This window comes from Vombatus ursinus, unplaced genomic scaffold (assembly GCF_900497805.2).
Source record: "Vombatus ursinus unplaced genomic scaffold, bare-nosed wombat genome assembly UNPS02000749.1, whole genome shotgun sequence".
Classification (NCBI taxonomy): Eukaryota; Metazoa; Chordata; class Mammalia; order Diprotodontia; family Vombatidae; genus Vombatus; species Vombatus ursinus.
In genome coordinates, this window is record NW_020940527.1 from 3,924,793 (window position 1) to 3,947,516 (window position 22,724).

The window sequence follows — 22,724 nt, forward strand, 5'->3', positions numbered from 1 at the left end:
TAATAAAGCCCCACAAAGCAATGTAACTTCAAGAGAATGTGGAGGACTTTTATTTTAAACTCTACTTCTACTTTTTGAAAAATTAGGAAAGAAATCAGACAGTGAAGTCAATCACCTGCCAGTCACCAGTCATATTTCACAGAAGGCTGTGTTCACACAGACACAGAGCTCTAAATTCTGCAGTCCTTAAAATAGTTAAGAAAGGACAACGAGCAAAAAAAACCACTTCTCTAAGGCAGGTGGCTATGAGAGAAATGGGATGATACACGTGTACATGAGCAGAGTGTGAAGAAAGGACCTCTTTCATATACTGTTGAGAGCTAGTCATTCAAACAATTGCTTGTCTTATTTGGCTTCTGATTAATCTATTTTCCTATATGCTATCACCTAGAGCAGTTGCTCTTATCTATACAGTCTGAGTAAATCAATATAAATAAAGGAAAAGAGATGCATCATTATGTTGCTTTCTGTCCTGAGTTTCTAAGATTAAAATTTGAATTTTTTTCATACTTATCTCCCTTTGCTTCTAAAGTTTCTCTGTATAACTGATTTCACCCTAAATTACAAGTTCTTTTAGGACAGGTTCCTGTTTTATCTTTGAATTTCCCTTCAACTCCAGCATAGTGTCTTGGACAAAATAAAAGTAGCCTTTTATTTTTGTTTAATATTTATTCGAAGTCCTGTTGTTGTATATTATGGCACATTATGGTAAGCCTGTGGAGTCGGGAGTTTGAGGGGGAGGAGGAAAATTGTCCAAGAGACAGACATAGATAGAGCAGTCCAAAGCTTACTCTGTGCTCATACTGAGATTCGACCTGAGTTGCCTCCACATTTCCAGCCTGGGCACCATAGGGAGACCAGTCTTAAAAAAAATTTTTTTTAAATAAAAATATTGTGTCTCTTATTTAATGAACAAATGTAGGTAGTGATCTAAGTTGAGGGTGGTGCTGCAAAATGTTCATCCTGAGAATGATTTTAGAACATGTTTTACCAACTGTCACAGTTGTGATAAGGTTTATAAAATTAAGAGAAATGAGACTTTTTGCTGTGATTGATTCTGGTCTATTTAGATATTTCAATAATAAATTCTCGAGTCCAACAAGATATACTGGATGTAATTAGCCTATATCCCAATTTTACTTCCATACTTGACATTTACAGTATTTCCAAAAGTGGGGGTGGTCATAGTCACTGTAATTCATGTGACTTGTTCAGAATTTACTCGCTAAATGAAAAGTCATATTTAAATCTCATTTTGTTTCTATTAAAAAGGAAGAAAGTAAATTCATTAAATTGACAGAAGAAGAGCAAAAAATGACAGCTACATTTTCCAGGGGGGTCAATCACATTCTTCTCTGAATATTTAATTATTGCCCAAAGATTTGGTGATGATGAAAAGCTCTAAAAATGGTATTAGATTAAGCATGAGTCTAATAGATTGTCAATGCCACAAAAAGCCTTTGTATGAATTAGATTAGCTAGAAGAATATTTGTACATGTTGCTAGAAAATTCAGATAAGACCCAATTAACATACTTCATTAGGTTCCCACAGTTTTATAACAGCACAGGACAGGGACTGCACCTGTGATTTCACTGGTTGAGAAACTCCCAGGTGTGGAAACTCTCTTGACCAGTACAGGTTGGCGCCTTCTCTGTAATCTATAATTGTAGAGAGCTGTTTGGCATAGTAAGAGGTTAAGTGACTTGCCCAGGATCATACAAAACTATATTTTTAAAAATAGAAAAAAAAGGCATCTGAGTACCATTACCATCACCATGCCTGTAACTACATTAAAGTGAGAGAAATCTTTGTGAGAACTCACTCAGATTACAACGTTACTAAGTCAGGGCACCTAGGTGGTGCAGTGGATAGAGCACGGGCCCTGAGTCGGGAGGATCTGAGTTCAAATCCGCTCTCAGACACATAACACTCACTAGCTGTGTGACCCTGGGCAAGTCACTTAACCCCAATTGCCCTCACCCAAAAAAAAAAAAGTTACTAAGTCTTTGAAAACTTCCTGAAGGCATGACCACATATTTTCCAAGATAAGGTCTCTGATAACTCAGCAGGATCAGAATGAGGGTAAAGCAAGAGTACGCAGAGGCCACCCCATGTCCCATACCAGGGGGATGCCACAAAAGAGAGAGGTGAGCACCTCGTTTGAGATGCATTCAAACAAAAGAAACACACAGAACCAGCAATATTTAAAAAAAAAGATTTAAGATTATAAATAATAGGTCATTGTCACAAAACATTTCAGAATTGAAAAAGCAAACAATTTGGCTTTTCAGGAAGAAAACGCTTTCAATGCTTGTAATTTTACCTCATTATTTAAAGGTCTTGTACATTAACTTTCCAGTCTCCTAAGGCACACTTGTTGATTCAAAATGCTAATGTTACCATCCTGTTCTGGCAGGAATAACTGGCAAAGCATTAACACTAAGATGTGAGAAGAGCAGCAATTGTATGGTCACAATGATTCAGGAAGATAGGAGAAACAACAAAGTCTTGGGATTTTAGGAAGAGTCAATACTTAGGAAGTTATTTGGCAATCCTGCTAAAGGACTTCAGGTACCAATCTGATCTGAGTCTTTCATTTAAAGTCAAATGCACTTCTGGGGTCGGTGAGAGACGATGGAGATTAATGATGTGTCAGAATCTCTTTTTGAAGGCAGGAGAGCTCAGGCTGGCATATAGGTGGGATAAATTCTACACTCTACCAAGTGTAGAGGGCAGTCACATTATACCTCCTGCTTTCAGGCAGACTCTTAAGGATGAAAGGATGAAGCGAAGGGGTTAGTTAGGTAAACATGATTCGCATGCCCAAAGAAGTTGCTCTCAAAAATCAGCATGCCCATGCCTAGCCCGCCATTCATAGATTGGAAGAGAGTCATCATATAGTTTGACATCCACACGCTAGATTTCTTTGAAAGTCAAGAACTTCCTCAGGGTATATCCTATAACAGTCTTATTATCTTCTTATGCGAGACCCTGACTTGGTGTTGTCCCATCTTGTGAAACCCTAAGGTTTTATATACGCACAATGGGTATTAATTTGTATTACTTTAGAAAGAAAAAAAAAGTAGGAGATGGTCCACAGATGAAACACGGGATGAGGTTCGAGACTGCATCTGTAGCGGAGTGTTGTTAGTCAATTGTAAACTGCTAAATTTGGAAAAGTGTGTACTAGACAACACACATATTTAAAGGCTAGGAAGAAGGAAGGGAATGGGGAAAGTCTGTATCATTCCAACTCTGACAAGGTGCATGGCCTTCGGAATTCCTGTCCGCGTTCGTGAATCCATTTATTGGATACTAGGAGAGGAAAAAAAAAAAAGAGTTTATTTCTTCTTCGCCTTTCTCCAGCCTCCCCAGCCTCCATTTGCCTCATGTTTCTATGAAGAATAGCACGGGATAGCGGTCGGAGCACCAGATTTGGAGGCGCTAGGTTCTAATTCCACATCTACAGTACTGCCCCTGGGTGACTTTGGACAAGGGACGTGACTTCCCTGGACCTCAGTCTTGTCATCTGAAAAACCGAACCAGCCTTTTAACTTTTGTGTGTGTCATGGACCCCTCTAGCAATGTCTAGTGAAGTCTACGGGCAACCCTCTTCTCAGAATCAAGTTTTTAAATAAATAAAATATATAAGCTTACAAAAAAAATCACATTGAAATTCAATTTTCAAACTAGTAAAATAAACAAAAACAAGCTGATGCAGCCCAGGTCCTGAAGGAAGACCTCTATGAGGCTCTTCGAAGTGCCAAATTCTATTATTCTTCTGAACTCTTCCCATTTATTTGACCTCTAAGAGGTAAATCATCAATAAAAATCCAATGTGGGCTAAAATTTAAGAAATCAGAACCTGGCTAAGAATTTTTTTAAAATCTGATCTGCCACTAAGAATAAGAAAGAAAACAGGGGGAAAAAAGTTGCTAGACATTGAGCTTGTTTTCATTTCCTAGTGTTGGCTGCTTTTTAAAATCAAGCTCTAAAGCAACCACCCTTGTGTTCCTGTGAAGGGCACATGAATCTAAGTTCTATGTTCAGAAAAGAGACTGCAGGCGGTAGTCAAAAGTCTCCCTGCATTAGCAGAGGAGCCTTCAGAACTCAGAGTCCTTTGCTATCCACTTACTTATCTGCTTAACTGATTCCTCTACGTTTGTTTGTTTACAGGCAATACAAGTTTCTGTTCAATCCCACTTCGCACAGCCCCAGCCACTGCCACTGTTTTAAGCTATGAATACCGAAGGCAAGAAATGTCATGGCCCCAAACCCAAAGACACTACTAATGAATCCAGAAGTGAGACAGATTATGTGCCATGTAACTTTAGGATTTCCTCAGTTCAATTTCTATGAAGTTTTAAAATTACCTGTCCCTTTCTCTTCCTGGATAACATCCATTTTTAAAAAGACACTATGGAAAATAACAAGCCCTCTTTAAGGCAGTGTAAAAGGACAGCTGACCTGACTCTCGTCTCTGACACAGCCTCAGGTCTGGCTGCCTGACCCTGCAGGTCATATCTCTTGTCCATAGCACTCCCCCCAAGGTGCAGAACAGGTAACAAATTGCTCTTGGTAGGAGGTGTTAACTATACCAATGACTTCACAGGAAGTTATACCCCAAAAAGTTATACTCAATTGTATTTTACTGTGTGGGGCAAAGTTTCAAATCTTCAACAAAACTAGGAGATAAGATGCCTACCCCATTTGTTTCCAACTAGTACTGGACAGGCCGCATGCCTGGTACTATAGTCGCCTTCTCCGCTTGCAAATAGATTATACCAGAACACTGCAGTTCCCTGGGAAATGGGAGGAAAAAAAAACCAAACTCATTTTGATAGCACATAAGTCAGGCCATCCCTTCCCTGGACATTTAGAACAAACTTCTTTGCATTTCTATACAGGAGGATTCTTCTCAAGCAAAGCCATGTCTCCCCTACCCCTGTTATATCCATGTCTTAGAGAGTTAAATCCTTAGGACTTGAAAATCCTAAACTTTTAAGAATTGAACAAGATGAGAAGGCGAGACAGGATTGCAATCTGCACCAAGGGAGAGCCCCAGGAAGAGATCACAGTGGGAACAAAAACTTTCAGCTTTCTTCTTTTTTGGGGGGGCGAGGGTCACCCCACCACCCTCTGGGTCCCAAAGGAGCCTCTCTCCCATTCTAGGTCTGAAGATTTAAAACGCAGACCCTCAGTCTTCTTCCCACCTCACATAGACACATGCATACAACTGCATGCTTCAGCAGACACACCTCACAAAAACACATAACCTTAACTGAATTTAAAAAGCACAGCTCCTTAACTGATCAGCAATTAGAGTTTAAAGGCAGAATTTACCTTCTTGGGCCAAACACTGGCTCCTACTTCAGGAAAGACAGTAGCTCCCCCTGCTGACACATCACTCATCTACAAAAGACACAAAAACAGGATGATGGAATCTGCCAGGATTCTGCAGAGCTAAATACTGAAAGCCCACTAGCATCTAAACAGACTTTGGAAGCTCCATCCGGAGTCATCTGAAGCACTTAGATTTTCAAGTTGTGCCAACTTGGGGGGAAGGGGGAGACCAATTTCACTATTTTACCCACTATCTCCAGAGAAAAGAGTGATAAACTCAAGATAAGCAGAATGGAGTAACTGGTTAATCAAATACTGAGATTGACTACCACATATCATACATGGATTATTAGCTTTGAAATATTTAGAATTTGTGATGTTTCTGTTACTGTTATGATTCAAATGAGGGGAAAATAAAGCATCTGTCTCTACTCAATTCACGTGAAGACCTTAAACAAAGATGTTAAAAGTCAACTTGCTTTAGTAAGACTAATGTAGCCAACTTATAGGCAGCTAGGTGGCACAGTGGAATACTGGGTCTTGCAGTCAGGAAGACCTGAGTTCAAATCCTGCCTCAGGTACTTACTCAGCTATATGACCCTAGGCAAGTCACTTCATCTCTCAGCCTTTGTTTCCTCCTCTGTAAAATGGGGATAATAACATGTCCCTCCTAGGATTGTTGTAAGGATCAAATGAAAGTGTATGTAAAGTGCTTTGCAAACCTTAAAGTGCTATGTAAAGGCTAATACTATTATTCAGTATTAACAAAAGAGATATGAAACGAAATGTTATGACATTAAACTATGGTATAAACAAACTCTATGACATTGTCAATTCACTGGCTGGGTCAAAGTCACGTCAAATAGTGCCCAAAATAATAGAGAAACCCTTGTCATGCAGAGATTTTTTTTGTTCTAATAGAATGTGACCCATACCAACTTTCCCAGAGAGAGCAGAAAAGCCCAAGGGGAACTTACATAGAACAACCAGGTAGCGATTCTATTGCCTGTGCCCAGCTCTTTGAAAGCATCTGGTTCATCTTTCTGTGGATAAGGTGGAGAAGGTTAAATAGATGTCAACCTTTGGGAACCAAATAACCAACACACCGGCAACTGATCACTCGAAGGCTGAAGCTTCTGCCAAAATACCAGAGTTTCCTTTGCATACTCGGAGCTTTCCACACAACATCTGACTGACATTTGTAAAGTTGTACCATTTCAATATATATGTATGCTAAATACTTCTTTTTAAACCAAAATACTAACAGAAAAAGAAAAAAGACTATCTACCATCACTTCCTACCCATGTTACACCAATTAGAAACAAAACAAAGAAGATGCAAATCCAACTTCCTAAGTATGACAGCCTATAGTAAAAGGAAGTTTTTTTTTTCTGAACAGTGCTCATATATGGGGCCTATCACCTATTTTTTTAAAAGCTGCCTAGAGATTTATGCTGCTCATACAATTGATCTTTGATTAGAAAATTCTTTGAAATTCTAAAGGACAGAAGTAACTTCCACAACTGAAGGATTTAATCTTCCTCTGGCAGTTACCAAAAGACATTTCAGGGGAAGTATAAGTAGGTCATACTCTGGAGTTTTTTTGTAGGCTAAAAAGTTCAAGACACTTTCTACCACCAGGCCTACCCAACGGCAAATTTTCAGAAAAATTAAGTTACTCGGTATTATCTTTCACTGTGGACAGCTAGCATTTTAATCTCTCTATAGGAAAATGTAACTTAAATCTACTTTTACAGAGAGTAGGGTCAATTCATGTTACTGCTTAAATCCCATATTTACATAGTCATTTAAAATGAGTCATTTTTAGCTTGTTAAGATATAAGGGTTGAGAAATGTGTTTTTGCTGGCACAAACAGATATGGCATCGAGGAATTTTGCTTAAACCACTGAAGAGTTGTGCACCACAAAGGCTGATGAAATTCTTTTTGCAAAGTCCAAGCTGTTTTTAAACATTAAGGAGTCTAAAAAAGTTAATTGAAATATTTGGCACAACAGGACAAGGCGTGCTATTTCTCATAATTCTGTATAATTAATCAGAGACTGAGCAGCAAGACAGACAGTGTAGCAGCCTGTAATGCAATTATATTACTTGAATAATAAGGGAGGTGATTGTCCCACCATATTCTGTACTAGTTAGAACCCATCTGGAACACTGTGTTCAGCTTGTCACCTTTCCAAAACATGGCACCCCAAACTGAAGCATTTCTAGAAGGTGAGAAAGAAGCCATTCGATCGGAACTATAACATGGGAGGATCAGTCAGAATTACTGAGGATGTTTACTATAGGGCAGAGAAGAATTAGAAGAGCCACAGCCTTTGTCTTCAACTATTTATCTGTCATGTGGAATAAAAAAAATAGGCTTACTAATTAAAATTAGCTATTAAGAAGACAGGCAGATTTAGGCCTCAAAAGGACTCCCTAACAGCTGTCCACAACAGAAGGGTGGGCTGATTTTGGCAGATTTCTATTCCTAGAGTAGATTCACGATGCAAGGAAGAATATAACTAGATAATACCTATTAATCTCAAAGATTCCATGACCCCCGATTTTACAACTGGACTTTAAAATGTGGTTTTTGTTTTGGAAGATAAAAGGGAACAATATTTGTGCAGTAAACCTAAGCATAAATTGTCTGAAAAATGGAGGAATTACTATTTCATGACAATACTGTAAACACCTTCTCCCTCCCTTCATTAAGTAGACTATGAGGCAATGATAAGATTATATGCTATGTACTGAACAGTACCAATTTTGTTGCTGGGTACAACAAAAGAACAAAGCTCATCTTTACTGATTTACCTTCAAATTGTTTTTGTTTCTCCACAATCAAGGGATATGCTCCTGTTATTCATTCACATGTGAATTAATTTGCTTTATATGAATTTTAGACCATTTCAGAAGCTGATTCATGCAATTAATATGTATGTGCATTAGTTTCTACCATAATCAAGAAAACAACAGTGTTTTTTCATCCTACTGATTTCCAGCAAAACACATTTCATGATGGTTAGTAGACAGTCAGTAGACCACATTAGTGTCCACCTTATATTAATGCACAGACACCCAAAGTCACCAGAATTCAGCAGTGGTGTTTTAGTAATAGCTACATGTGCAAATCACAAAAATTTATTTTCGTAAAGAAGACAGATTTGAGTTTAGTCAAAAGCACAATAAACTCCAGGAAATCCAAGCAACTGGAAGGCAAAAGACCTCTTTTCTGGTACTTTTTTCTAATTGAAAGTAACATTTATATTTTCAATTTAATTTTATTCCAATCAAGTTAGGTCCAATTTACCAGTAATGCTCAGAAGAAAGTATTTGAGACTTAGAAGGGAACAACACACATCTAACTGGTTCTGGACTTTTTTTTTTTAATATAAAATGCATCATTTTCACCACAACATTCTTGACTGAATGTAACTTATGAGTTAAATGGTGACCCCCTTCATTTATCTGTTCCCCTGGTGGTTTAGTGAGCTTCACTCAAATAATTTGAAAGAGGTGGTAGGCCAAGGAATTTTTTAAAAATAGTAATAATAGCAAGAATGTGGAGAAACACTGTGTATCGCCTACACTTTAGTGGATTATTTTCACCCCTTAATCTTTTTACTTGCCCGTGCAAAGTCAAAGTGGGGTTCATACTGTCCTCCCACTCCATAATTTGCCACCTGAAAAAGAGAAACAATGCACATAAAGAACAAAATATAATAATAGCTGGACTTACCCTTCCAAAATCAAAGTGAGGCTCGTACTGGCCTCCTACGCCGTAGTTGGCTACCTATGGTAAAATGAGAAGCGACATAGCTAAAAGCAGTTACAGTTCCTGGGGAGTCGGTGAGAGAATAGGAGGCATTTATTGTGTGCTACCTTTGAATTGTTCATGGTCACTTTCAGCCAAAATTTGGGAAAAGCCAATTCTTTCTCAGTGCCCTCACTCATAAATCAGTGCAGCTGCAACATCATGGCTTAGCACTAAAATCTCAAAGGAAACATTCAGTGAAGATCAAGGCTTCTTCTCAAGTCCAAAATGGTGACGAATTCCCAACTGCTTTTGTTTTCTACTCAAACTAGGTCCTTGTCCTGCCAGTTGTGGGGGTTTTTTTTCCATTTAAGGTAGTACATAGAGTGCTGACCCTGAAGTCAGGAAGGCTTATCTTCCTGAGGTCAAATCCAGCCTCAGACACTTACTAGCTGTATGACCTTGGGCAAGTTACTTAACCCTGTTTGCCTCAGTTTCCTCATTTGTAAAATAAGCTGGAGAAGGAAATGGCAAACCATTCCAGTCTTTGCCAAGAAAACCCTGAATAGGGTCACAAAGAGTTAGACATGACTGAAAAACAACTGAAAACAGGGAAGAAGTAAACACACACACACAATCCTTTCTGCTGGATGTCCCCAGTCAAGTAGTTATAGTTTTCTTTCCATGCTAGGCTATCCTTTCCATGCTCCAAAAACCAAAGGCAGGATACTGAGCAGAGAGGTATTAGCTAGCGGTCCCTGTGAAGACCAGAGCAGGGAAAAAAGAATGAAGGAATAACTGAACATAAGGTCCACAGACCTCCTAGACATTCTCAGGATGTGTGTGTGTTGTAAATTTAAGCTTCTATACTTGGACTCTGCAAATACACCATTCCTTTCCCCCCACAGTCCTTTAAAATATATATTTACACACACACACACAAACACACACACACACACACACACACTACTGCAGGAGCAGAACAAGTCTTAAGAATACATTAGAAAGACGAGTGCTTTGATCCAATGAATGTCAAAAAAGACAGAGATCCCTAAGTCACCTTGTGAATTCTCCTATGGTGGAGCCTCTTTCACCTGCCTGTTGGAGCCTGAGCAACAGGTGACATTAAAAAGACAAGTCGTACCTGTTTTTAAATGTGGTATTGGGAAATGTATCAAGAAGGATTTCTTTAGGAATGGCAAAGATGAAAGGTCCCTGAAGCAGAGTTACGGGGCCGGGGTAGCACATTCCTTTTTAATTGGGTGACCTACCTGGAGCTCCTCGGCCGTGGAGACGTCCAGTCCGGTCAGGTCCTGTATTCTCATGTTGATTCGAGACACCACAGGGTCTTCATAGCCAGACAACCAGGCACTAAAACCAAAACCAAAATCACTTCTATCAGCAGGAGTCCAATACATTCATTAATGCTTGTTTAGAAAATAAAAAAACCCCAAGGCAACAGTCTTCTAATTAGCTCTTTAAGTCAAGGCAGTGAGCCGGTTAGGCTGTCTGATTCCCATCCCCACTCCCTCCTTTTAGCTGTGGGCATTCGTATTCTGAGGCATCATCAAGCACGAAGGGCTCTCAGATGTTACAACAGCCAAGGGAGAGGTCCGGCAGGTGCTGCACCACACTCAAAAGGTTTCGAGGACTTGCCCAGGGATGTATCTGCTGTCCAAGGCCCAGCCTGGGTACGTATGGAGAGACACAGGACAACTGATTTTTCAATCACAGAACCTCTCAAAAATCATCTACTAAGTTAAAGAATGGCTGTGATCTGTGCCAGTGGATTTGTTATTAAAAATGCCAACATATATAAAAGAAGAGAACTTTGTCTTTCTGTTTATATCTCTAGCCAAACTCTTACTATGGCGCCTACTATCATAGTAAGTTCTGAACCAATGCTTTTTTTTCATTCATTCTACAGAAGAGCAAGGTTTCAGCATGTTTTGAAGATGGGGTAGTGAGAAGAAGGGTAGAATTACTCTGAACCTTTAAGTGAAAAAGGTAGCACAAGAATCTTTCCCTTCTCTTCCTTATCTATATCATTTAAAATTATTTTTTTAAACTCCACAGGTAAATATTTTAAATATACTAGCATATTTCTGATCAAATATCAAGTAACATGAGAACATAAGAAGGGTCATAAAAAATTTTTCCCACTATTTTCTAAGATTAAAATATTATCTGAAATCGGCATTGCTTTTCTGATCTCCCTAACAGGACCGATGCAAAACTAAAATACTAAGTAACAATTCCATTACTTGACTAGTCTGCAAGAAGTTCACATGCTCTAGCAGGTGATTCAAAGCCAATCATTTAAAATACAGACAGTTCTCATTTTATGTAAATTCATATTATGCAAATTTGACTTTACACAAATTCTAAAAGAAATCTGCATTCCAAAAAAAAAACCAAAACCAAACACCTACGTAACTATACTGTACAATACTGTGCTCTCTCTCTCTCCCCGCTCCTGCCCCTTGGCTCAGTGCTCAGCAGCCTCCCACCCCACCATGCCTCCCCCAAAAAGCCAACCCCCTCCAAGTGAAAGCAGAAGAACAGATGCTAAGAGAGAACACCACTGCCCCATTCTGTCCATCTGCACGTGGGTACCACGTGTCATCGCCCTCCTCTCCTGTCCATATCCATGTGCGACTCCCATGTGTCTACCTTTCTATGTTCTTCCTCTTGGTTCCGGCCACGCCTCCACGTGGCTGACTCTGGCCCCCTCCTCCTGCTCTCCCTTCTCTATCCCTGGTCTCAACCTATCCTTGAACTGTGTGCTGGCCCCTTTCCCTCCACCTCCCACCCTCTCTCTCTTCCCCATGTCCACAGGCAAATCCACATTACATAAAAATCACTTTCCATAGAAGTCTGCAGAACAATCCACTGATATAAAGCAACAACTGTAACACTTGTCCGTGGTTGTCTATGACAACAGAAGCTGTTTCCTAATGTCCAACTTCCTGGCTATCACAAGTCTATTGTACAATGTCTACAAAAGCAAATGCCTACCCGCTAAAGCTAACGGGTACCGTGGCTCACATTCCTAGCTGCGTGAACCACTGTAGTCTCTCAGAATGGCAAAAGCAAACAAAATTAATTACCAATGTAGGCAGTCCTTCAAGACCTGAAGGGTATGACAAGCAGCCAAAAAAACCTACTTTCTCTTGTGAACAATTATTCAGAGGGAAAAAATCACATGTTTATCTAATCTCTCTTGTCTTTCCCTTCTTTGTCCATTATAAACTTCATGTGAATCCTCTTTTAAACAGAAAAAGGACATGGGCATGGTTATTGGGATTGGGGCCAAAAGGCAGGCATACATTTGCATTTCTTGTCATCTCCCCTACCCTGAAAAGTAAAATGCATGTCCACCTCTACCCCCACCCCTATACAGTTTATAAAACTGCATACTCCTTAGTCTTTTCATTTATTCACTAACCAAAAGAATCTGATTCTACCCCCTACCCTTATTCCTGGAATGGTTCTGTTTCCCAGCCACACCAGTAAAAAGAGCACTAGATTGGAGTCACAGGATATAGGTACATCAAATCCTAGGCTTGGCCACTTCCTGGGTAGCCTTGGGCCTGCCTCAGTCAAGGTATTACCTTTATTCTTCTAGGCCTTAATATGCTGCTAAATGAAATTGGAGAAAATCATGAAACTATGTTGACGGGATCCATTACAAATTTATGTTACACAACCTCAACTGGGCCCTCACTGATTGTGGCCAATCCTTCTACACTCCCTTATCAACCCACTATTCTACTCTAGACAATGGCTTTCCTAAAATTTTTCATCTCTCCTCAATCCTCCCATGGCTCCTCCTCCTCCCATGGCTCCTCCTCCTCCCACTCCCATATCGCCTCATCTTTCACGGAAAATATTGAGTCTGTTTGCTGTGAGCTCTCTCTTCTCCCATCCTCGTCATCTCACACCACTCAGATATATCTGCCACTGCCTCCTTCCTCACCCTTGTCTCATGTGAACGGGTTGCCTTTCTCTTTGCCAAAGCAAATCCCTGTGCAAGGATGAGCACCATTCCATTGTGCCAAGACACTGGAGAGGGTTTTTGTTGTCACTGTTTTGTTAGTATTCAAAGTACATTTTCTGGTAAAAAAAAAAAATCACTATCAGAAATATGCTAACAACATCAAATATAATCTTATAATTTTCTTCTGAAATTTAAAGCATGCTTATTATAAAATCCTGTTTCTTAACTTTAGCTGGTCCTTTTAACCTGCCTACAGAGTATCATCTATCAGACACTAAACTCTGTTTATTGACTGCGTGCTAAGACACAGTTAGCTCCTCCTTGACAAGACTCTTAAACAAAAAGCATTTCAAAATCTAGGTTTGAAAGACATAGGTGACTTGCCAGCAACTTGCAGATGGTCACAGAAATAAACAAAAGTCCTCTTTTCTAACAGAAAGAGAGCTACACACACATTTTGCCTAAGAAACCCTTTTTGGAGGAACAAGCAAATTCTTATTTCAGCTGAAGATGATGTAATCTTTTATAAATTTAAAAAATAATAGTCTTTGAAGTTCTTCATTGACCCTTTCAAAATAAAGATGGTCCCAGAGCAAAAGACTAAATTACTGCTTACTGACATCAGCATACATAAATCTTTTCTCATGCTATATTTGAGAAAGAGGTTCTCTCCCTGCCCTCTTCACCCTTCCCCCAGTATAATTCAAAAAAGGAATGTAAAACATTCACTTAAATACAGTACCAAGTTATAGTACCATACTTTTTTAAATAAGATTTGTAATGGAGAGAGAAAAAGTTCAAGTACACCTTGAAATATTTCTTAAATCATCAGAAAAGTAAAATTCACTTTCTAAATGCTATGCTATTTCAAAACAACTACATCACTATATTAGTTTCAGTAGTTCAGGAAGAAGAGCATTAAAAAATAATTTAAAAAAACCATAATCAATATTGACAAGACTTGAAATCATATTGGAAGTTTTCTATAGAATTGCTTTCTTAGCTCCTGCTTTATAGGTAATAAGAATATTTTAAAAGGAAAAGAAAAGGTAGTAGATCCAATTTTCCTAAGACAGACTTTCTGAACCTTACTGTGCCATGGAAACTTTTTTAACCAGGCAGTTTTTAACACACACACACACACACACACACACACACACACGTATATCTGCTCTTTGCCAACACTAAATTTATTCTGGCATTACTCACAGTTTGTCATGACTCCTGATGCTACTGGCTAAACTACCTTCCTTTGCCACGTTCTACATCAACTGTGACTATGCCCTTCCCAGAAATCCAGGAATTCCATCTTTCAGAAGAGTGGTTTCATTCTAATATGTGAGGTTTGGTTGTTTTTTTTTTTCTTTTTAAGGAAACCTGGAATGTTTAGAAATATTTAGTCCATGAGAAAAAAGTTAAGTTTCTAGACTGCTGTTCTAATAGTGATTTGTTTTAAATTGTAGTCAAAAAGCCCCATAGCTGTAAGGGCAATATATTTATTCAAAAAGCCTATTATAAATCTATGCACCTTGAAAAAATTTTCCAATAAACTAAGTTTGCACTTTGTATTTACTCTCTACATAGTTCACTGAAATGAGTCTAATCTATACATTTAGTAGTTAGTATCACTTTGACACAAAAGTCTCCAGAATAAATAACAACCTAATTTCTGTGAAAAAAGACAAACTTCCCTGTATTTGTGAGACTTTAAAGAAGAAGGTTATGTTATCGCAGAATTGGGATAAATCACTCAAAGTTTAAGAACACTTTAACTAAAAGTTGACTTTTAAAAAGTCTTAACCCCTCAGGAAGTAGGCAGACTCCAAACCTAGCTACCAAGAGAAGGCTCTCTGTGCACTGGCAGCCATTAGTAAGGCTCCTTCAATGGAATTCTCCTCATATGGCCCAAACTAAAAGCACATTGTAGCAAACACAAATTTAGTGCCACTGGATTATTTTGGTTTATGAAAAGAACACACACACTGAAAACTAAGCTAATGCACTAAAGCATACACGGAATCATGCCAAAGTAAGGAAATGCTAAATTAAGGCCCTCTTTCCAGCCTTGGCACCAGTGAGGTGATGAATTACAGATGCTATCAAATGCCTATTTCAGCTGAATTTCCTACCCTCCATAGGCTGAAACTGCCTACTCACTTCCAAGTAAGTATAATGTTTTAGCTTCATCTCCAAAGCTCCTATTTTCAAGTTTTGGTTACTGATGATCCTTTTGGATTATACAACTCTACTGTTGACCCCTCTCCTTCCAGAAGAAAAAGAGATGGCGAAGTATATGATTTATTTTGGGGAATTTAATTATTTCGGCAATGAAAGTTCAACTTCACTCATATTCAGCAGGCTGATTTTTTTTCCTCTTCATTTAGGAATTGGTATTCTCTGGGGATTTTTTTTTTTTTAGGTAGCTCCAAAGATTATGATGATAATAAATAGGCCTAAATCTTAATCATCCTTCTCTAGACTCTGCCTAAAAAGTGACTTAATAATAACCAGCCCATCTTCACTTTGACATGTTTGACAGCAGTTTAGCTATTTAAGAAAATGCATGCAGGTAGGCAAGTAACTTTTATTAGTACCACCACTATCAAAATACCACTTCATTACATTTCATATCCTTTACATTCTCCAAAAAGCAGCAAGCATAAGCATAGCTAAATTCTACTTTGCTTCCCAGTTAAAGCAAAGGGAAGAACAAGCCGGAAGATTGAACCAGTTGGGATCAGCTGGAGAACTCCTAATTTCACATATGTTCCATTGGCTACTTTCCCCTTACCTCTTAGATACTCTGTACTGTGCTGTGGTCAATTTTCCAGTCTCGGGGTCATGTACTGTAGCCCGGCTCAGCTACAAAAAAGAGAAAGGACAAGAACTTACTCTTGCAAGAGGCTTTGTTGTTTGTTTGTCTGTTTGTTTTGTTTGTTTTGGCCAAGCCACAGATGATCAGAAAGGTTCTGATTGGTCTGGATAGTATGGAATGCTCTCAAATTGGCAGAAATGTGGCAGCAAAGGAGCCACTTCCAAATCAAGGAGAATTGGAAAAACAGCTTTCGTGGCAAATTGGTTGTCCTTTCACTTTTTTAAAAAGTCATTTGAAGCTTTCTACAAATAACTTTTAGCACTGTGTTTCACAGGAAGTCCCCAAACTCTAGAAGGTTAATGCATTTTGTTTTTCTCACCTAGGTTTCATCTACAGAGAGAATAACATGCATACTCAAATTGACTTCCATGAAGAAAATCAATACTGATTAATAGTTGTCAGAAACTCATCTTTTTAAAAAAACAATTCACTGAAATAAAGTTTTCTGGTTTGGATATTTTTTAGCACTTTTCTGGAGAAAATAGTAAGACAACTGAGTTCACAACTTACAGGATTTGGAAAAATACCTTGAGAGATGGGAAAATTGCAGTATTTTCTCTTGGTGCCATATCTGAGTCAGCAAATTTGTAAAATAAAAAAAATCCAAATGGGACAAAGATTAAGACTCTGGACAAAGTGATTTTATGTGACTGATGAACAAATGTTTCTGAAGGCTGATACTAGAATGACAGAGGAGAATGTGAATTCTCTGTAGCACTGGATGTGATGGACATTAATAAGTATCTGAGACTGCCAGACTCATCCAGGCCTAGTTTTCTGGGCAGGGACAAAGAAAAAGAAAACAGGCATCCGACCACGTTCAGGGATATTTTGTATCTCAAGATCAAAGCTGCAAAATGTCACATTAACTCCCTGGAAATAACACTGGATCTAATTAAAAACTAAAGCCCTCACTTCTAGCTGAGGGGCTCCACCTGTGAAACACAAGAGTGGCTTCTCTATGTGTATTATAATGGCGGTGACTTGAGCTAGAGACTCAAAAATGAAAATATTGGTTTAGAAAACAAGCTTCTCTCCCTGAATGAGCACAATACCTGTGGGAAGTACAAAACACTCATTACAGGGCAAAATATTCAGCATTTGTCTCTCTTACCTTTTGCTAATTCTGTAATGGGCCGTCTCCAAGACTCCTGTTATTGGATTTGAAATGGTGGCTCGCCTCAGCTGTGAAGCCAACCATCAAAATAGTTGTATTATAAAACAAAAATTGCATCACATTTATCCGACCAATCAGAATCCCGAGGTAGGGGTTGGGGAATGAGGGGCAGGGAATGAAAAACTCATATGATTTAGATACTATGTGAGCCTTGAAAGCAGACTAGTTTTTCCCTACAGGAATTGGGGGAGGTGGATTATGGTAAGGTGTGGGACTACAGTCATAATTTTTGTGATGATTTAAAAAAATAAAAATCTAGACTTATGATCTCATTGATATAGAGAACACCCAGTGGCAAAACTTCCTCCTTCAAAGAAGATCAACGAATGTTTTGCAGCTTATGGTCTTGGACAGTTGACTAGAGCAAAGAGAGGTTAAAAGACTTATCCAAGATCACACAACCTAGTAGGTATCAGGACAGGACCTGGTCCAGTCTTCCTGACTCTGAGATCAGTTGTCCATCCTATGCTAAGCGGCATTTTATTAGCTAGAATCTATCTTTTTAAAACTGGGCTATTACATCTCTTAAAAATGGATATTTCAAATGTTTATTGTTTTTAAGAATGGATATTTCAAACAGCCATTTTATTCTGCCTTTAATTTTTTTTAAGAGAAGAAACTCTTCCTAAAAGTGTTGTCCATTTAAGCAAATAACAAATACATTAAAGGAGGCACTTTAAGACAGATCAGCAACATTTAGAATTACTTTCCTCTCAGCCAAAGGAAAAAAGCAGATTAAAAAAGTTCCATCTTAAATTCTAAAGATTACAGGATGTAGCCACGTTGAGTTCAAAATGGAAAGATCAGTCTTATCCAAATAAGATTAGTAAATTTTGTTGGTAAGATCAGGGACTTGTTAACTACAGATAACATCCTTATGAGACCAATATAGGATGGGGACTCATCTTCAAAAAGAAGACTCTAAACACAAACTTAATTGTAAATCTGATTATATTCAATATTGCCAAGGGCATACATACCACACCATGTAAAATTTACTATTATTTAGTAGGGATAGCTATAGGACATGACTGATTCACTGAGATAGAAATTCAGAGACGAATTGATACCACATAGTAGCAGAGTTGTTGTGCATGAGATTATAAATTGTAAGATTTCCATTTCAGGGCCCCAGGATTAAGGACTAACGCACAGAGCCATTACATGGTAAACCACTTTTCCTCAATTTACAAAGTGCTCCTCTGTTGGTAAGAAATTAAAGAACACCAATTTGAAGAGCTGTTATGGCTTAATTCAGATTTTTTTTTTAATTCAATTAAGAGGCTCAAAAAACTTTAACCTTTCATTTTTGAAGGAACCAAGGAAGCTATTCACATTAAATTAACAATCTCCTCTACTGTTTATTCTGTATTCTGTATGCAAATGGTGGCAGTTTGTTTTCTTTCCAACACAATCAAAAGCAGTCGGTTCAATTCTACAATTACAAAACATCTTTTAAAATGAGCTAATGGGAAAAAAGAGGGCCTGGACCATGAATTGACATTTTAATCTAGTTCCTGGCACAGTCTTGTGAAATAAAAATTCATTTTCATCATTTACATACTCATGTTTGTGCTATTTAGCTATTTAATGGGACTAATAAGGGCTGGAATAAGAGCCAGAAAATGATGAATTATCCCCTACAACAGTGCATGATACCGTTGAGACTATAAACATATAAGCAAGCATTAAAACATAGTAACAAGGGACCAAAACTAAATGAAATATTTCAACTGCATTTTCTGAATGCATTTTCCACTGAAGGTGTGGAAAAGCAGAAACCTTCCCAGGTTAGTGGATTACAAAACCCCAGAACATAAAAAGCATCTGGGCATAATGCTGAAAGGAGAACTATCTTTTTTTTAAAAAGTATCATATATGTTTTTCTCAAAGATACGTTCAAATATAATTACAATGTAAATCTGCATGTATTGACAACATACTGGGAAAGAAACTGGCACAAACAGAATCTAACAGCTACATTTACATAAGATGTTATGCGTTCTGCTAAGATTCCCATTTAGGTTAAGCCATAACCCAACAAAAATAGATTAGGTATGTCACAATCTAGTTCAGTCCATTCTTAAAAGCTTAGAAAGGAAAAAGAAAACTGCTATAAAATTGTCAGTCTTAAAAAAACCAAACCAAGTTCTTGCATGTGGCACTATCTCCAAAACTCCAAAAAATTCAAATGAAAGTTTTACCCTGGGTTTTGCTAGGTCTTTAACAACTTCAATCTCAGCATCAGAAATTATTTCATGAAAACGAATAATGCGAGGTTTGTCCCACTCATCTTCTTGTTTGGCTGGGGCCAAAATAAACTTAGGGTTCCGATTTCCATCATGGTAGCGGCAGAAGAGTTTCTTCTGTCTCCGAGGGGTCTGAGAATAAAGGTGAAGAATGGAAAAATAGTTCAAAATTCTCTCTGGAGTTTGCAAACTAGAATCTCCAAGTACTTTGTAAGAAATTCCAGACCTTTCAGTAAATTGGCCACCTTAAAGCAGATGTTATGCATTTCTTTGGTGCTATGTAGGGGAAAATTTCAATCTATTAGGAAAACACTATAGTCTTTGTATTGTGAATAGTAATAATATTCAATCACTAGAAAGGATACAGGACTAATAAGTAAGAAATTCCCAGGTAAATTTAATTTACATTGTTGGGGGAAAAGGGTTATTTCTCATATAATAAAATTATCTCAAAGAGCTTTGGCAAACAGTGACTCTTCTTTACATTAAAAACAATCTGACTTTCAGAATGAAAAATGAATTTTGTTATGGGGTTTTTGTTTGTTTGTTTTTGTGGAGAAGAAGGATGGCAATGAAGGAAGAAATAGGTGTTTTTCATCAAAATAAAATTCCAGGTGTCAAAGATTCCTTCATAGTCATTGGGCAGCTTCCTTATTATAAAGCAGCGCTTTCTTTGGGTTTTCAACCCGCTCTCCCAAATAATTTCCAGATATCCTTAAAGTATCATGGAGAACAGGGCAGGTGCTGGTGGAATGAAAAAAGACAAATGTCTTCATTCTCTTTTGAAAAAAAAAAAAAGATAATAAAGTCTGCAAACTGTAAACCTGTGAGCTTTAATTAAATTTCTGGCAAAACTCTACACCATATTAGGGAAAGAATGGCTTAGTGAATACATAGACAAGGATGGGATGCCCACAGAGAGCCAGCAGGGTTGCATCAAGAAAGGGCCATTCCAATTTGAAATAACTTGAGAAAAATCACAAAACTCTTCTTATTTTTTGTCCCAGAAATTCAACTCATATAGGTATAAGCCCCAAGAAAGTCCAAGAGAGAAAACTCCCTTATATCAAAATATTTATAGCTGTACTTTTTTTCATGGAAGCAAAGAAGCTAAAAACAAAATGGATGTCCATCAACTGGAGGATGGAGTGACTGATACAAAACATAAAAGGGAGAGACCATGTCAAACTATCCTTATGTCCTTTTTTAGTTTGTTTTTGTTTATGGGGTCACTAAACTGGTACATCAGGGTGATGCTGAAGTTACTGCTTTTATTTAGATTTTATCAAAGCATTTGATAAATCTCTTATGCTATATTTGTGAAAAAGATAACTAGAAGAGAGCTCTCACAAGAGCAAAGTTAGATCAATTCAAAACCGGCTGAGTGGCTGGGCCCCAAGAAAAGTCATTTAAATGGTTCGATGTCAACCTGGGAAGATTCATGGAACACCGCCAGGGATACGCGAGATTTAACATCAGTGACTTGGAATAGCTTCAAATCTGCAGGTGTCACCATACTGGAAAGCAGAGCTAACATACTGAATAGCAGAGTCAAATTTCAAAAAGACCTTTCGAGTCTAGAACACTGGGTCAAATCTAAGAAGACATCCCTCAGGTCCCTTTCCTGATCTCCAATCGTGCAACCAAGACCCGATTTCACACCCTCATTACCTTTTAACTTACCTTGCCTCAAGTCCCTCTATAATCCACTCTCCATATAGTTTCCAAAGTGACAGTCCTAAAGCACAGGCCCAACCAAATATCTTCTCTGCTCAATAAACCAGTAGCGATTACCTCTAGGATTAATTTCAAGATCCTCTTTTTAACACTTAAAAGCTATGCACAAAATTCTGGCTAATTTGCCTGAAGGGACACAGATTGCCTAACTCAATACCTACTGCAATAAAAAGCTGACATTCATATCCAACTACATAATGACTACGAAGTCCAATGGGAATATACAATAAGTGATTTTTCAACCTCAGAGCTGCACAAAAAAAAGAGTCAGCCAGAAGCCCTCAGGCAATAGAAAAAGAAACCATCCTCAAAGCCAGCATGGCAAAGAATCCCAATTTCCTCGCCTGACGGGCTAGAAACCGGTGTGGCCTGCAAAGCTCTGTGTCTGGAGGCAGCAAGAATGGAAAACCCTCAGAAAAAGCCCACAGTTGGGGACATTGGAAGATGCAGGGGGCTGGCAATAAGAAGAGGGACAGAGCTCAGACTGGGACACCCCCAATATTCAGGGGATCCTGAGGTTACCAGCACTCTGTTCTGAGCTGCTATAGAGGGTCCTGAAGATCTATCTCTCTAGCTCAAAGACTGGAGAACAGAAGCGGGGTAGGGAGAAGGATTAACACTGGGAAGTAGAGATCAGTGCTGGAACACAGCCAGTTCAAGGGGAGATCAAGCGAGGATGACTATCCTACCCCAGGAACAAAGCTCCAATTCAGAAACTATAGTTGGAGAAACCAACCTATCAATGAAGACCTCAACTAGTATCAAGAATTATTGCAAGTTGGGGCAGCTAGGTGGCGCAGTGGATAGAGCACCTACCCTGAAGTCAGGAGGACGTGAGTTCAAACCTGACCTCAGACACATAATACTTCCTAGCTGTATGACTCTAGGCAAGTCACTTAACCCCAACTGCCTCACTAAAAAAAAAAAAAAAAAGAATTATTGCAAGTCTAACTCTATAAGAAGTAAAAGTAGTAAATCAAAGGGAAAAAAAACAATTTTCCATAAAGACTACATGAATCCTTAGAAGAAATAAAAGTATTTTTAAATGAAATAGAAGCTCTAGAAGAAGGAACTGAAGAAGAATAAATAACTTAAAAGAAAAGTGCCAAACCTTATTCGAGTAATGGTCTCCCTGAAACCAAAATAGATCAAACAGAAATAAATTACTCCAAGAGACAGTAAGAGATATTAAAACAAAATCAGAAGATTAAAAATATAAGGTATCTGATAGCAAAAATAACTGATGTTGAAAACAGGTTAAAGAGAAATAACTAAAGAATCACTGGGCTCCCTGAAAATCATTAAAAAAAAGGCCTAGAATTCATATTTTAAGAAATCATAAATGAAAAATGTCCAGATCTCTTAGAACTAGAGAGCAGCGTGACAATAAAATCAATCCATTGAACACCTCCTAAAAAAAAAAGAAAAGACAAAAGGAAATGTCCCAGGAAGGGATAAACATTCTGATTATACTGAGGAAAAATAAGTTTAATTTGTATTCTACCATTTGATCTGGCCTACAGAATGGACAAAGATGTGTCACAGATAAATCAGTCAATGGGTTAATGTCCACAACAAA

At 38.2% G+C, this 22,724-nt stretch overlaps 1 protein-coding gene across 4 annotated transcripts in view; it reads right to left on the reverse strand.

The window, feature by feature from the left end:
- Positions 1-2,205: 2,205 nt before the first annotated feature.
- The window catches only part of P4HA1 (prolyl 4-hydroxylase subunit alpha 1), a 70,847-nt gene continuing 50,328 nt past the window's right edge, over positions 2,206-22,724 (reverse strand). For 2 of the 4 annotated variants that reach the window (XM_027858545.1, XM_027858553.1), the window contains exons 8-15: positions 19,364-19,540; positions 15,899-15,969; positions 10,379-10,478; positions 9,093-9,146; positions 6,323-6,388; positions 5,346-5,414; positions 4,708-4,804; positions 2,206-3,317 (exon numbers count right to left, since the gene is read on the reverse strand). In XM_027858545.1, coding sequence (XP_027714346.1) covers positions 3,247-3,317; positions 4,708-4,804; positions 5,346-5,414; positions 6,323-6,388; positions 9,093-9,146; positions 10,379-10,478; positions 15,899-15,969; positions 19,364-19,540 — 705 coding nt within the window. In that variant the 3' untranslated portion in view covers positions 2,206-3,246. Of the gene's footprint in view, positions 3,318-4,707; positions 4,805-5,345; positions 5,415-6,322; positions 6,389-8,982; positions 9,037-9,092; positions 9,147-10,378; positions 10,479-15,898; positions 15,970-17,096; positions 17,168-19,363; positions 19,541-22,724 lie in introns of all 4 variants that reach the window. The other 2 variants (XM_027858562.1, XM_027858556.1) reach the window with 2 other exon arrangements.